The sequence below is a fragment of the Solea senegalensis genome, linkage group LG11 (genome assembly GCF_019176455.1).
Source record: "Solea senegalensis isolate Sse05_10M linkage group LG11, IFAPA_SoseM_1, whole genome shotgun sequence".
Lineage (NCBI taxonomy): Eukaryota > Metazoa > Chordata > Actinopteri > Pleuronectiformes > Soleidae > Solea > Solea senegalensis.
The window spans coordinates 5,579,569-5,596,208 of NC_058031.1; the positions used below are offsets into that span (position 1 = coordinate 5,579,569).

The window sequence follows — 16,640 nt, forward strand, 5'->3', positions numbered from 1 at the left end:
GCATCAGCCACAGGCAGTCTACAAATAGAGCGTAAAGAACAGACGTTAGAGAGTCCAGCGGCTATTTACAATCCACAATAAATGACGTGACATTAAATACAAGGGCTACGTGTCACTTTGATAAAAGCTCAGAGGACGTGACTCAGTTTTAATCATCACAGTCAGACTACCGTGTAAATATTGTTGAAATGAGGTGTATGTGTCAAATAATTACATCTTATAACTAGACCTCATTATTAAATTTCATAACAATAATAATAATAATAATGATGACAATACACAGATGTTTGAACAGATATCAAAGGATACATACATACATGTAAAAGTGACAGGAAGCTAATATATAAAAACGTGGTTGTATGGGTTTTTATACTCACTCAATTGCTTGACAATTGACTGTGTAAGCCAACTCGCCATATAGATATTGTTGTTCTTTGAAATATATAATATGAGAAAATGTTAAACACCAGGATGTATTGAATATATAAATGTAGATCTACTTTTAATCTTTAATATGATAGTTTTTACAGTAGTTGTTGGCACCTGAGCTTTGAAAGTTTCCTTCTTAGTTCACACAGATTCCACTCTCTGCTCTTTAATCATTGATGTGTTATGGACATGTCTTCTAAAAGCCATAATCACATATGTAGCTCATATATCTTGAGATGAATATGACACTCAGAGTGAGTGTCTAGTTTTAAAGGCACTGGCCAAGTCAGACTGCTGTTCTTTAAATTCTGGCGGCCTGTTATAGGTTTCATACTTAACCAGACTGAACCCAGATTATTAGCAGTCCTTTTCTACTTTATATTTATTATTATATTTATATTTTGATCTTTAAATGAAATAAATTATCTATGTGTTCGGCTTATCATTCATTCCATTTCTGTTGGTGTTTTGGAAAAAGGAAAAAGAAGCAGAGACACATGGTGTCTTTGTTTCCACTAGGTGGCAGCACAATACCTGTGATCACATAAACATCATCTGCCTCTTTGAGCAGATCATAGTCCAACCATTGCCTTGCCTGATAAAATACACGTAAAGAGCCATTGTAACTAGTACAGTTTTAAAGTTTTTATTTTGGCCAAAGGTCTTTGCAGCTCCAACACAAGGACTTAAAAATTGATTCTTCCTCAAAATCACTCGATTTATTTTGTGAAGGAAAGGGACATTTTCTGTTGGTGCGCCCATATACTTGACAGGTTATAGTCCACTCAGTCCTTTTTTCAATATCAAAAAAACTTATAAAGGGCCAATATAACCACCATCATTCAGTATTTACCTGATTAAAAACCCGCTACGGGCCAAGAAATAAAAATAAAATTATGTTTCATCGCTCAGCTTTTATTTTGGAAAAGGTGACCGGAAATTGTTCTGAAATGTGGTTAGCCATTTACGGCCCTCATTGCTGTGCGTGCGTAATGGCTAAGTGTCCGTCTTCGGGATGTGGAGCAGCCAGTTAGACCTCTCCAACCACTGAGCTCTGAGCTGCGCATTAATGGACTTATTTTTGACCTGCTAATGAAAACATCATGATCATTTTGAATTAAACAGCTGCGTGTTTAATTCTTCATCTGAAAACAGAAGAGAGGGAAAGAGAGACACAGTGGAAAGTCGGGATGAACAGAGACAAGAGCGTAAAAACTGCGCTCCGGAGCCAGAAACAGTCCAAGACGCAGGTTTCTGTTCAGAAGAAGAAGAAAGATGCTCAAAGTGGTGCCTCATCCATTAAGGAGACCCAGTCCTGTATCCGTGAATCGGAGAATGAAGCGAGGACAGCAGGAGTGCATGGGAAGCGTCAGGGGAAAGTGTCCTCCAGTGGCACCGCAGAGTGCCAGAGGAGTCCCGCTGCGCACAGGAAACTCTCCGATGCCAGCAACGCTTCAGAAGACCTGAGCAAAGACTCCGGCTGCCTTTCTGGGAAACTCTCCTCCTCCGACAGCAGCTCGGAAATATCCGACTGCACTTCGGAGAGCAACAAGCGCGACTCTCCAAGTAGAGACAACGATTTAAGCTGGATAGACGGGAGAGCTTACGTGAAGCCGGACAACGCAAACGCAGCCCAGGATTCCTGCACTGTGCAGCTCGATGCTGCTGCTGCTGCCGCTGCCGCTGCTGCTGGAGGAGCCCTCGGTTTGTTTCACGCGTCAGGAACATTCATGGAGCTCATGATGGGGGAGACACACGAGGATCTGATCCGGGAGGTGGACGATTTAAGATCAGAGAACGAGTATCTGAAAGTAAGTTTCATTTGTGTATATATTTAATTAATTATTGTTCAATTGTTGTTTCTATTTGCATGGCATCCAGGTGTCTAAATGTCCACAAATCGCTGAGTTGCATTTTCCTTTTTATGAGGTCCATGTGAGATCATGTGAGTCTGATCACTGAGGCCCTGCCAGACTCTAAAACCATGAGCCAATTTTCTCTAAAAGCTCCTCGTGTCACTCTCATCATCAACTGTGTCTGCAGGACAAACCCGAGCTCATGTAAGAATCTAAGCTCAAGAGTTAACTTGCTAAATTATAAGAGAAAACTCAAGGGAATGGAGTTCCCACTGATATTTTTTGTAGCAGAAGCTCAGATATCAAAGCTTTTAGCCTTTAAGTTGTGTTGAACGCCAAAAGCAGTAATAACACAGGACATGGCAGCACTTCACTCTTGCTTTGAATGGGAAATTTCTCTTAAAATGTTCACATAAACCTGCAGTTAATGATTGTTTTCTAATGTTTGGTATCTTACTAAAAACGTGACACTTATTTCACCCATTATTTTCTGATAGTTAATTTCTCAACAATACATAACAATATTATCTATTTATTATTATTATTATTATTGTTGTTATTATTATTTCTTTTTAATATATTATTGTTTTATGCAGTTAGGAAGGTGATCTGTTTTTTGATCAAATTATAAATAAATTGGGTTATATGAGGTAATCACACATAAACAACTAGTGACTCCTCCATTCCCACTTTCACTGGCTGGCAGCAAGAAATGGAAGGAAAAACAAACTTCCCAGGCTGATTCACCTAAATGGCAGCACACGTGACAAAGCCAAGCCATGTATGATAATGAGTCAGTAACTCAAAGAAACTGACCTATCTCTTTAAAGGAGCATTCAGTGAGGAAGTGGTAAAAGGAAATGGAATCAAAACAAAAGAGTATTGTCATTTTTAGCCATTAAGGCCTACATATCCTTTCCTAACATCCTTCATCATGCAGAGTGGATGGAGGGAAAGATTCCTAGGTTTACATCTGTAAGCATTTATGAAAAGTGGTGGTTGTGTGAGGATTAAAACACTGTACTGACAATTAAAACAGTATTAAACTGTATCCTGGTTTAGTTACAATGAATAATGCATGTTATAAGCTCTGAAAACAGACATGTTAGAGCTTTAGTCCCTCCTAATCACATCCTGTTTTTATGTAAACATATTTTTTTTTGAGTAAATCCTGATATGAACACAGATGATATTTGGGTTTCTGTGACGTCTGTGCCAGGATGAGGTGGAGGAGCTTCGCTGTGAGATGCTGGAGATGCGCGACATGTTCCAGGAGGAGGAGGTGTATCAGCTGCAGGAGCTGCGGCTGCAGCTGGAGCAGGCCAACAAGACGTGTCGCATCCTGCAGTACCGCCTCCGCAAGGCCGAGCGCCGCAGCATCCGAGTGGCTCAGACCGGACAGGTGGACGGGGAGCTGGTCAGGAGCCTGGAGCACGACATCAAGGTCAGGAGTCTGTAAACTCCTCCGCGCCTTTTATGTGTGACCATGCGGTTAAAAACTCACTCATCACCAACAAACAAGAAAAACTCCCTTTCCTCTAAAAACTGTCCTTGGCCTGAATCACCACCGTTCTGGTTCGTGACATGAAAGTGAAAACTTTCCACTGAACATTAGTCCCACAGCCTTTTTCTCATCCAAGTGTAAAGAGTAATGGAGTTTTTCATACACACAGAAGGACTGTAATCAATTGACAGCACCCTGAGTCATGACTGTAAAGTACTCCCTGCTGTTTACTCACGCCACAAAAAAATCATTAGGTTGAAATGTCTTCATCATGCATCCTGTTGATATTTTTAACATACCACAGTGTAATTATGTGGTGGCTTGTTCTCTGTGAATCATTAAAGCGCAGCGATCTTTATCGTGATTGTGGCGCTCAATCACGCCACAGTTAAAATGAGACTCAGCAGTGGATGGCAACCAGACTCTTGTCCCTCTGAACCGACTGAATATGTGGTGACCAAGGATTCCCAACAGCCTCAGCTTCAACCCTGTCATCCACACATGTGGTGAACTCCTGTCACAAGTATTTCCTTGTAAAGTTTCTCAGCTTCAGCTGCAGAGAACACACTGCAGTCACACACAACACTGCTCATGAAAGCAACCAGGCACCAACAAAAGACTTAATATACAGGCCCAAGAGAACTTCAGTCTGAAATGAAACAAAGAGGCAAAATGAAATGACAAACTGACACAAAACATCTGCAAAGAAGCACAAAATGACCCACAAAGTCTGCGTCTTTCTCCTCTGTGGGTGTGGTATGAGTCCTTTTACGTGTCTGCGCCTTTGAGACCACTCTCTCCCGTGAGTACAGTGTTTTTTTGTCTTTGCTTACAGGTTGCAAAAAGTGTGTCCCTGCGGTTGTACAACGAGCTGGAGGCCGTGCAGAATAAGAACTCCCAGCTGGAGTGGGAAAACGAGGCGCTCCGTGAGAAGATGCAAGAGCTGGACGTGGCCAAGCAAGTCCTACAGGCTGAGGCGGAGAAAACCAGAGAGGTATGATATTAAAGCAAGCTTTTTACAAGTTTGAGCTTGACTTTGCAGAAAGACAAATGACGTCTTGAGTCTAAGAAGTAAGTTTTTATGTTCACCAGCCATAGAGGGAAAGTTCCTCTGTGCTCTGTGAATCTGAGCGGAGCATGTTTGAAGGCAAACGCTGGTCTGGTGTGCAACATAATTCAAGTGTGGTGTGAAAACCTACACTGACACTGGACTTTTCAGTGTAGCAGCAGTTCTTATATCTGTTGATATATATTTACAGATTCCACTCTTTCCCAAGTGTGTCACACAACTACAGTGGCCTTTGTTGCGGAGATTTTGATTATCAGGTGAGACTAAGATTAAGGATGGAGTTTCTGGAGTCAGTGATGGGTTAAGTTGCAAAGCAGATCCGAGGAGAGCCGAGACAATGCCAAGCATGAACAATGAGATGTTAACAGTTGTGCATCCTCTGTCATTCTGGGTGCCAGGGTTACACAGAGGTCAGCTGGTCTATACTGAGTTGTTTGTGCTTAGGAATGTAAGTGGCTCATTTAAAGAATGCCAAATAATCTGTTTTTTCTCTTACAACCTTCACATACCAGAAAGGATGTAAACGCTCTTGTTCTCTCTCTGCCATTTCTTCCTTCTTCTTCTTTGGTATATATGGGAGGAGTTTTCTGTTTGGGTGTTAAATGTCCATGTGAAAGTGCGTAAGATGTAAAGATGTCAGTGCAAGATGGCGGCCTCAGCAATGCAATTTTGCTAAGTATAGCTCCGGTGCGTCATCACGCCTTATTTGTAGACACGTCTATAAAAACCTGAACTGAAGACGAGAAGAGAGAAATAGTTTTCCCTATAATTCTTTACTCTCATCCACGGTTTTCTGACATATACAATGTGTGAAGAGGAGAATCATTTGCTTTCACATGCACTTTAAATCAGTCAAAACTTCACCTTCCACCACTGACACCCTTCACAAGTCCTCCATCCCTCTAGTCAGGAATCCTACCCACACAGCTGCACCCATCCCAGCCAGTTGTCCACACTGATGTCAGGTGACACATGACCCCGGTGCAGATCAACGATACGAGTGGAGGGGTTCGGCCCGCAGCTGCCTCGTGCCTGGGCGGGGAGACGGAGCCTGGTATGCTGAGGCCTGAACTCCAGGCACAGCTGATATTCTCAGCTGAGAGGACAGAGAAAAAGCAAGCGAGGGTGTGAGAGATTACAGAAATAAATTCTCTCTCCCTCTCTCCCTCTCTCCCTCTCTCTCTCTCTCTTTCCCTCCCCTCCCTTTCTCTTGTCAAGTTAAGCTCAGCTAAATCTGGATCAACGTGTACTATGGCATTCATAAAGACGGTTATTGGTGCACCCATACTGACCCACAGACAACACTGCACCTACTTTCATCAAAGTGTAACTACCTCACAGAGGCAGTGACTGCATGTTAAGTTTCTCACATGTCATTCTCGCAGCTGCCTCTTTCTTCAGTGGTAATGATTATGTTCCCTGTCCCACGTATTCGGTTTAATCCAGGATTCTGTTCTTTGGCATGAGCTCAATCTGATCCACTCATCTGAGGCAGCTGCTAGTGCCTTTCATCCCGGCAGGGAAATCCACTTAGTTCACCTAATCTATGAGCACAAACCACAGTCTAGATAGATGTGAAGGAAGATGAACGTTTCAGAGACTCCCACTGCTGCTGGACTGTGACCCTGTGTGCTTTGACTTGAGTGTGACACAACACTGTCACACTATAACATAGCTGCACTCGGCTGTAAAAGAAAAATCAGTAAAAAGACAAAAAATGATAAAAAGCTCTGTGTCACTCACTGTCATTTGTAATATCTCCTTTCAGGTCACAGTGCATCTCCAAAGCCGAGAAGGCCCGCTGACCTTGAATTGAAAAGATTCTAACTCGTCTGTTTACCACTTCTATTTTGACTCTAAAATGACTATTATTAACACACTGACATCCTGTCTAGTGTCTAAGGGGGAGACAATGGCGCCAGACAGAAGCTAACATTCCTCTCATGCTCAGACATACAAACTCTCTTATGTAGAGAAATGAGAAACTCGGGCATGAGACAATGTTTGCATCCAAACACACAATGACTCGGTGCATTAAGGCATCTCTGGAAGTAACATAGAGACATGGACATTTAAAACCATATGCATCTAATGGAACAGCTGAAGATCAGGGGAAATGTGCTTATTCCTCCCATGTATTCACAAATAAATGCAGACACATTTGTGTTGAAACATATTAACCACACTTTCTGCACATAAAGAAATAGACAGACTGAAGCTGAAGCTTATTTTGTCTACCCATCATTTTTATTTTATATATAAAAAAAAACTTGCATACATTTAAGACAAATTTAAGAATTAATTAAGAAAGAAAAATGTACTTATTTCCAGACAAAATATTACTCTTTCTTCAAATACCTATTAATAGTTCTATTATTATTATTAAAATTGGATGTAGGTTCAGGAATAATGCATTACTCAATGCATACATACTCTTTATGGCTTCAAATCTATAGCAATCATTTGTGAAGAACAAGGTTCCATGTAGGCGCTGGGCACAAATATAAATGAGATATAACTAGGCTTTTGGAGGAAGTTTCTTTCTGTTTTCACAGTACAATTAAAATAGTAACAAGTAACAAAGGTAGTTAGAGGAAATGTAGTGGAGTAAAAGAAAAGGTTGCTAGAAATATAAATAATAAAGTAAAGTACAGGTATGTGAATATTGTACTTAACTACTACTTTGATACATTACAACACTGGTTTTATCACAGTTTCAGATTAGCATTGTTTTATATTTAATGCACCTCTGATAAAATCACATTTTTATTCTTCAGAACACTCTGAAGAAGAAAGGAGGCAACAGATCGACAGCCACCAAGGCCGAGAAGAGGTTCTGCCAACAGGCTGAGGTTTGACACCGCGATCATTTTCGTTTTGCATGTCACAGTAGTCTTGAGTATGATTCTCACCACCGCTGTTTGTCTCCTAAAGGACGACAGTGCTGACCTCAAGTGCCAGCTCCACTTTGCCAAAGAGGAATTAGCTCTTATGTGCAAGAAGCTCACCAAACTGGTATCTGAGAGCGAGGGCATGCGCCAGGAGCTGGCCAAATACCACTCGGCCTACGGAGACATAGACGCCCTCCAGTTACCTGAAGGCAAACACAACTCCGCCCACACCAGGGAAGCAGAGGTCAAAGTTCACTTGAAACTAGTGGAAGAGGAGGCCACACTCCTGAGCCGGCGCATCGTGGAACTGGAGGTGGAGAATCGTGGACTGAGAGCGGAAATGAGTGACCTGAGAGAGAAAAGTGGAGGAGGAGGAGGAGGAGGGGAAAAGGAGGAAGAGGATAATCGGGATGTTGTGGAGGAAAATGTGGGGGCTTCGATACAGGTGCAGGACAAAGAGGGAGGGGAGCAAAGTTTCGAAGTGGAAAGCTCCTCCGCTCTTTACGCGGAGGAAACGGGCCAAAGTGAAGTGGAGACGCCTCCGATTTGCAACCAGACACAAAGTGAAGGGATGATTGCTGCCTGTCATGTCACTCGAGAAGGTCCTGTAGGTGGAGAGTGGGACCCTTTAGACAGTCAGGAGAGCGACAACAACAAAACACTGGACAGAGCTTTCAAAGCACTGACTGTGAAAGACTGTGAAACCCTTCAAGCTCTCAGAGATCATTCCTGCATTTTGAGCTCAGCCATACAGCTCCTGGCGACACCGACGAAAAACGGACACGGTTCGTCTCTCTCGTGTGCATTCACCTCTCCAACAGACGTGGACTCCAACGGTAAGAAGATATTCCCGCCGGGACCGTTCAATGAGGCCCTGGAGCTCCTGTGGGACATGCTGTTGGCTTTCACGGTGAGGGTGGAGTCATTTCTAACAGGAGAAGATTTAGACAAAAACTCTGTTCACAAGGACAGACATGTGTGGGATTCCTACACTCTGTCCTCTCTGTCTGAAAACATAGCAGATCAGAACGTGGGCAGCAACAATATAAGAGCGTCACCAAGTGAGCAGGAACATACTGAGGACCTCCGCACCACTGAGGTGAAGGAGAGAGCAACAAGACATGCACCGTCCCTCCTTCACACGAACCCAAAAATGCAACTTTCCATGCAAATTCTGTGGATCCTCCACCAGTGGTGTCGAGTTAAAAGACCCGATGTGGAGGGAAAAGAGGTAAAATCAAAGAAAGTTTTCTCAAGGATCTCATTGTGTCTTCCTCATTGATAGTTGTGTATCGTCTCTTAGAGATAATGTAAGATAGATCATTTTTTCTACTCAGGGCAAAGACAGGACCATGTCTGTGCTGCGAGGGTTGTTGCAGGACCTGAGTGCAGAGCTTCAGGATGAACAGACTGATGTGAACAGTAAAGTCAAGACCACACAGCAAAAGGCAGCTGAGGTACGGATGGCGTTCACCCCTGTTGTTGTGTGAGGCCGTGTGATGCAGCAGGAAGTCAAAGCTCGCGATCCGTCTCCCTGTCCTCACACTCGGTTCAACAAGCATCGTGAAAAGACTCGCGCCAGAATATTTAGGCTAATCTCCTGAAGGGGCAGCAGCCAAACAGGACAGGCAAGCTCAAATCTGCTGGATGAAAATCTGTAGATTCTCTGCTGTGTTCAAACACGCAGGGAATCAAAGTTACTGTGTCCACCACACAGAGACTTTGTATTTGCTCAAGTGCAAAAACAAAGTCTCTATTAATATCCAGCATTTATTGTTGATGTTTTTCCTTATTACACCATGGACTAGACTGTAATCCCACTATGTCTTTGTTAAACAAGACTAGGAGTGAGTTTGCTGCAGTAACACACAGCCATGCACAGTGTAATCTTTATGGTGTGTAATGCTGCATTCACATTATGTAGGAGGGAAGATATAAGATCCATCCATCTTCTATTGCTTCATCCTCCACATGAGGGTTGCCAGTCCATCACAGGGCCACAGACAAACAACATCCACTCTTACACTTACAGTCAATTTAGAGTGTCTGATCTGCCTAATCCCATGTTTTTGGATTGTGCGAGGAAATTGGAGCACCCGGAGAAAACCCATGCACACACGGGGAGAACATGCACACTCTATGCAGAAAGGTCCTTGTCCTATATGTATAGTATATAAAAATAATGTTACCATATGTAGGTCTAATCACGGATGTTTCTACAGGCTAGGAAATGAAGGCCATTGCCTGAACCCTCGAGCTGAGTGGAGCCTAGAATGGCAACAACAAGTGTGTATGAACCTCTGAAACATTATGATTGGCTTTATAGAAGTGACTTTGATGGAAACCCCTCACTAGGTTCAATAGACCTTGCAGTCAGAGTGTGCGTGTCATGTTTTAAGTGGAAGCTTACGATGCAAATGAAGAAGAACGGCTCCTCCCACATGAGGAGGAGAGTGAAGGAGTGAAGTGTCATGAGCAAGGGTTGACATCTGTTTTGTTCTGTCATTGTCGGTCCCTGCTGCACGTGGGTTAGGGAGGGGGGAGCAGAAGAGTCCTCTGTTTTTGTTGCACTCTGCAGTCTCCCCATTAGATGTCACTAATCCCTACACACTGGACCTTTAAAATACAACTTAGATGAGAAATCCCAACATTACTGTGCGTTTAATTATCTGTGCATGTGACTAATGTCATGAACATGATTTTAAGGTAAATGTGTGCTCATTGTGTATTTTCCTCTGTGTGCTCAGTGTGCAGCCAGTGGTATCTTCCATGATGAAGGTCCCTGTGAAGCTGACAGGTCAGTCCTTCCTTTATCCGGTCCATCACGTCCATGAGGTCACTGGAGTCATATCTCATGCGTCTCCTCTTGTTTTTGCAGCTCAAAGGGGAAACGACTGAGGCCACAGTCGAAGAGGAAGAACTGGTGCTATCTGAGCCAAGAGGCTGCCCAGCTGGACCGAGAGGACCTCATTAAGACGTGGGACCATCCAATCATGCCGCTTAGCTTCCCTGACCTTGATTTTGAGCAGATGTCCATGGAGAGAAGCCACACTGCCCCGGAGAAGTCAGCTTTTCGCATCTACTACAGCCCGCCATCCACTCGCAGAGTCCAGCTGGCTCAGCTGTGGCAAAGCCCCGTTGCAGACAAAGAGTCCGTCAACACGTCCTCTCCCTGGTGCACGCCGCTGTCCTCCTTCTCTCAGCTCTGTTTGGGCTCATCTGCGAACATGAGTGATGATGTGAAGGAAATGACAGCCAGCTGGAGGCAGTCACTTCATGGCAGTTCACAGGAGAAGAGTTGGAGGTTAGCGGGACGGTGGGTGGACGTGGCCTGCTCAGGCACTCAGACCTACATGAAGCCACAGATGGTGAGTGTTGGTCTGCAGACAGACGGAGCAGTCGCTTTGAGAAGCAGCCCCTCTCGAGTCCTGAGCTCCTCCTTAGTCACTGCCCGCTCGAGCCACATCTCCACCTCCCTGGAGGGAGTAACAGGTCGTGTTGAAAGGTCCAGAACCTCCACCTCTTCACCCAAACTTTACCGCAGACACTCGGGTGCATCCTCTCTCTCCTCAACTCCCAGTTTTAGCTCCTCCTCCTCTGTATCCGCCACTAGAGACAGAGCAATGTGGAACCTGAACCATCAAAGCCCCTCCAGACTCACCCGACAAACCAGTCACAGACAAGCCGCAGGACAGAACAACAGCTCCAAGCCTCCCACCAAACCTGCAGGCCCCAACCGCTACGGTCTGGTCACAGAGTTTCTGCGCAGAGTGAGCGGCCGGGCTGAGAAGCCAGGACCGGGGCCAGGACAGAAGACGAAGAACGGCCTGAAGAACCTGGAACGTGCTCCAACAAGAACCCCTGCTGCCTCGCTGCACAGGACAGACAGTGTGACGAGGATCGTCAACCAGAGGTTCATGAAGCAGAGAGAGGAGGTGGGCAAAGGCCAGAAAGAGGAGAAAATCAGCAGCAGCAGCAGCAGCAGCAGCCTGAACCACGGCATCAGACACAGTGGGAGCCTCACAGCAGAGGTGAGAGATTCAAACATGCTTCACTACATCAGTGACTCAGCTGCTCCTTCTTTTTACACTTGTCATCAGGGGAGCAGTGTAAACACAATCCTCTGTCTATGTATGTATATATATATATTTATATATGTATATATATATATGTTTATAGTACATTAACAAAGTATTTGTACTTGGTTACATTAAAACACTTGTATCTACTCTCCAGAAGACACAGAGACCTGATGACCTTTCATTGACCTCCTCTCTGTTTTTGTCTCTTTGTCCTCTCAGGACGGAAACTACGAGTGCAGCTCCAGCAGCACCTTGACCTTCTGCTTCGCCCGTCCATCTCGCTCCGCCCAGAGACAAACGTCAAACCAGAGCAAACTCCAGCGACACAGATACTCGCCTCCGGTGAGCGCAGCTGCAGGCTCCAACTGTGAGTGAGCGGGTGGTGGAAGAACAGCAGCAGCAGCAGCAGCAGCAGCAGCAGCTCCGCTGACACTTCTGGACAGCTGAGAGTGGTCAGGCTGGAATTTAATATTTGTAACATTTTGATGGGGGATGCAGTTTGCACTGGGAGAACTGGTTAGACTGTGTAAAAGTGTGTGTCTCCTTCAGATTAATCGTGTCCATTAAACAAAGCACAATCCTGCAAATGTTGGATATTCATTTATACAACGTTAACATTTTTGCACTTCATTCGTTTTATATTGTCTTCTATGTATATATATATATACTCATGTTCTATTGAATAAACGTCTAAGATAAAGGCTCTAGTGCTGATATTTTGTATCCACCTACATGAAAACATTTTTGTTTACACCCAAACTAACCATCTTTTCTCCTGTAGTGTAGGGAGAATTGTTTTTTTTTAAGCATCAACAACCAGAAATGAACTCCATATCTCAGGTTAAGAAAACAGTGACACTGGTTTGGTGTAAATAAGCAACTATAATTAATTCACTTTAAATTATATTACATTGGTATCAATAATAATCCAGCACCAGCTACTCTCCTGGTTTACAGTCACTCTTCACTCTAGATTCTGTAGATTTTATTCACGTTGAAGAAACTTGTTTACAGTGATAACTTCTTTACTGCTCCGTGTTAAGCTGCTTCAGGGTGGAGCATGTTATGTCACATGCTTAAAAAAGAAAATGTAAGTGCAAAGTAGTTAATAAGATGAGATTTCCTCGCTGGTGAGGAGAAGCATGTGCTCCCTCCTTCAGTCTCGTCCTCACTCTTAACTTGTTTAACTCTTGTTGTAGAGACAAACAGACGATTACCACATGAAAGCTTTGTTTTGTAGCTACGTCATAAAAAAACCTAAATAAATGAAATGAAATTTCTGTCTGAGATAAAGGAGCAGATTTTCAGTCGGGTCTGTTGCTGTGGACGAGGTCATGGCGAGTGGAAGAGTCCCACAATCGCACAGAGTCATGTTTCCTCTCACAGCATGTGTTCACCACCTCTACTGTCACATGTGACACACATACATGCAACAATGTGGCTGCTCTGTCTTCACTTTACTCTGACCCAGTTTCACACGAGGCGGCAAATTCTCACAAAACACAGCAGTGCAGAAAACAACAACCAAAGTTACACATGTGGCAACAACATTAAAGTGTTTGTCGAAGAGTAATTCATGCTAATTTTAATCAGTCATACAAACAAACCAGCTTCTTTAATATTATCCACACATGGTAATACTTCTGTATTATGTCACATACAAAGTAAAAAAAACAACCCATAAAAACAGATGCTAACTATAAAAATCAAGACAGGAACAAATGAATAATATATAAATAATATTTGTGAATATTACAAATGTACGGAAGAAAATTAGGGCCACATGAAAAAAAATAAAGAACGGCATGAATTCTGAGATTAAAGTCGGAATTTTGAGTTATATTTATTTAGTTTTCTTTTTAACTTTCTTGTGGCCCTAATACTTTTCCGTGTTAATGTATAAAATAATCCAGTCACTTATTTTATTTAGCGGTACGTGTGACAAGTTGCATTACTAACTCTGAACACTAGAGGCGCTGCAGCGGCAGCTCTGCTCTCTCTGTCTACTCTGTACCTTCTTTTTTCCTGCTTGTTGATGCTAAATAAAGAACCGCGTTAGCTTAGTTAGCAGAGGAGATGGAGGAGTGCGTTTACCTGAGGTTTGACTCTTATGACTTCGATTCTGACCAGAGATTTAAGGACGGATTGAAGATTTTACACCACAACAACAACAACAGTGACGGAAACAGACTGAAGGACATGAAACTGTTCTTTTATAACAGGTGTGTGTGAGAACTGAACTGCTGCTGTCATGTTTGTGAAAGTGTTATACGTTAATCCACAGTTAGTGCTCTTTCTTACGTTTATTTTATCTTTATTACATTTGGGGCACGTATACACAGTCCTGTATAAAGTACCTTAAAGTATCTCACCAGAAAATGACTTTGGTAGAAGTTGAAGTCACTTTCTATGATATTGCTAATAGGTAAAAGTATATGACATTTACTGTACTTAAGTGTCATGGTGGCTCAGTGGTAGGGCGAGTTGTCTTTAAAATGGAAAATTGTGGGTTCAAATCCTGACTCTGGTAGTCTATATGTCCTTGAGCAAGACACTTAACCCCATACTGAAGCACTTGTACGGGTATGAAAGATGTGTGAATGACAAAACTATAGTGTAAAGCAGCATATCAAGACTAGAGAAGCTCTATATAAATACAGACCATTAACAACTCTTCTTCTGATTTTGTTGGTAGTAACAAAGATAGTTGGAGGGAATGTAGTGGTGTAAAAGTTGCTAGAAATACAAATAACAAGGCAAAGTACAGATATGTGAATTTTGTATTTAAGTACAGTAAAGAAGTATGTATGCTATTTATACTCCAACTTTATTTATAAAACACTTTATCTACATCAGAGATAAATAAGACAAATAAAATATAAAAATGACATCATAGACCTAACAACAAACAATAAAATACTGTAGAAAGTATAAATACAACACAAATGAACAAGTCATACAATAAAACTATTAAAAAAAAGAAACCAATGTCTCATACTGGGTCGAAAGCCAAAGAGTAAAAAGGGGTTTTAAGATGTCTTTTAAAAGTGGACAGTGAGGGGGCGTGTGAGGGGGCGTCTCAAACATCCAATACTGGTCAAAATCACTGGATCGGATATTGGACAGATAAAAATGTAAAAAATCTGATACGATACCAAAATAATAATGTAAATAAAAATCTGTCATGTTTGGGCTGTTTATTTCTTCTTTTTGGGAGAACAATATTTGTTACACAGTTGGAGTCAGCACAAATGTGCTGTGAACAGCTTCATAGTTCATAAATAGTATAAAATGACTGTATTGGACTAATATCGGTATCAGTTGTGACATTGGTATCAGACACAAAAATGTGTTATTGTCCCATCCCTACTCATAATTACTTTTTTAGTCCTTTTTCTAGAATATAAAATATAATTTTTTTGTTTTGTTGTTATTTTTTTAAATGTGTGCTCTTTTATTAAAAAGAAAAAAAACCTGTGTCATTGACGTTCTCTGCTCCTGTGATCACCAGGTTTGTTGAGCCCATAGACCAATCTGGCTACAAACAGTGGAGCTCTGCTTCTCCTCCTTTGACACAGATGGACTCCAGGGTGCAGCAGCAGGACCAGGAAACTCCCTCAGAGAGAGACTGTGAAACCAGTAAAAACCAGGCCAGCGAAACATCTGCAGAGACAGAGGTAACACAGCTTTCTTTTGCCGAGGTGATGCGGCTGATTCAGGAGGGGAAGGAAGTGCCGGGAGCAATAAAACTGGACATAAAACCGAGCAACCAGAGCGCCACTCCTTCACAGATGGAGCGAATACTGAAACCCTGGGAAAACGCATCATCTTCCAAGTGAACTTTCCTTCTTTGTAAACATTTCAGAAGGCAACATATAGTAACATCAATGATAACTTTAAGCTGCTTGGACAAAGTCTCTTTAAATTTCCAAACACGTGTTGAGAAGCATCACTTTTAGTCAATTATTTAATTGTATTTATTTATTTTTAATTTCAACTGTACAACCTTCAATTTTATATGTGGCAGTTTATGGATGAAATATATCAGGACCAGAAAGCTGAACTTCTTCCTCCATATACCCTGCTTCAATGATGGTCTGGATTATTCACCCTTCAGAGGTGATTTCTCTTTGACAGCAAGAGAAGCTCTGCTTCCTCTAAAATGTCATAAAGTAAATGGTCAAATAATAGCAAAAAGGTTTGCTAGAACTCAATCAACTATGATTATTTTGTTCAGAGCTGTTTATCACAGTTCGCCTGATGTGATTTTCATCTCGTACATTCCCGCAGCAGCACAGCACATTGAAAACGTTAGAAGCTAAGCTTCAATTGATCTCTATGGGATGGCACGGAACAACTTTGTTCACTGTGGTGATCAAGAAATGTCACTTCCAGGGAAGTTCAGTGTCTGGGAATCAATGGAGCAGTGGGAGGGCGCGGACACTGGGCTGATGCGTGATGATTGGAGGAACTGTCTGAAAGGCGGAACCACTTGATTGACAGCATTGTAGAAATATACCCATCACCAAAGACTTTTCTGTCTCATGCAGAGTTTGCAAGTGAAGTCTAGAAACAAATAGCTACCCATTGTGTGTTATTTGTTTGGCGATATAGCCCATTTTCATTTGTACATATTATACACTGTAAATAAAAAACACTATTACAGAATTACCTTGGTTCAGATTTACATAATTATCCTATTTTAACGTCGGTTTGGGTGGAAGCAGAATTTATGTGCCTGAAATGAGCTTCCCCTGTTTCACAGAACAACGACTGTTACTTCCATTCTGTATTTCTGAAAGTTTAATG

The 16,640-nt window shown here is 42.4% G+C and overlaps 1 protein-coding gene across 1 annotated transcript; it reads left to right on the top strand.

The window, feature by feature from the left end:
* Positions 1 to 1,416: 1,416 nt before the first annotated feature.
* On the top strand, positions 1,417 to 12,535 carry si:ch211-197l9.2. Its single transcript, XM_044039143.1, has 9 exons — positions 1,417 to 2,240; positions 3,505 to 3,729; positions 4,625 to 4,783; positions 7,636 to 7,710; positions 7,793 to 8,980; positions 9,087 to 9,206; positions 10,497 to 10,546; positions 10,628 to 11,780; positions 12,051 to 12,535. The coding sequence occupies exons 1-9, from the start codon at positions 1,620 to 1,622 to the stop codon at positions 12,204 to 12,206; spliced, it is 3,747 nt and encodes a 1,248-aa protein (XP_043895078.1). The 5' UTR covers positions 1,417 to 1,619; the 3' UTR covers positions 12,207 to 12,535.
* Positions 12,536 to 16,640: the final 4,105 nt, after the last annotated feature.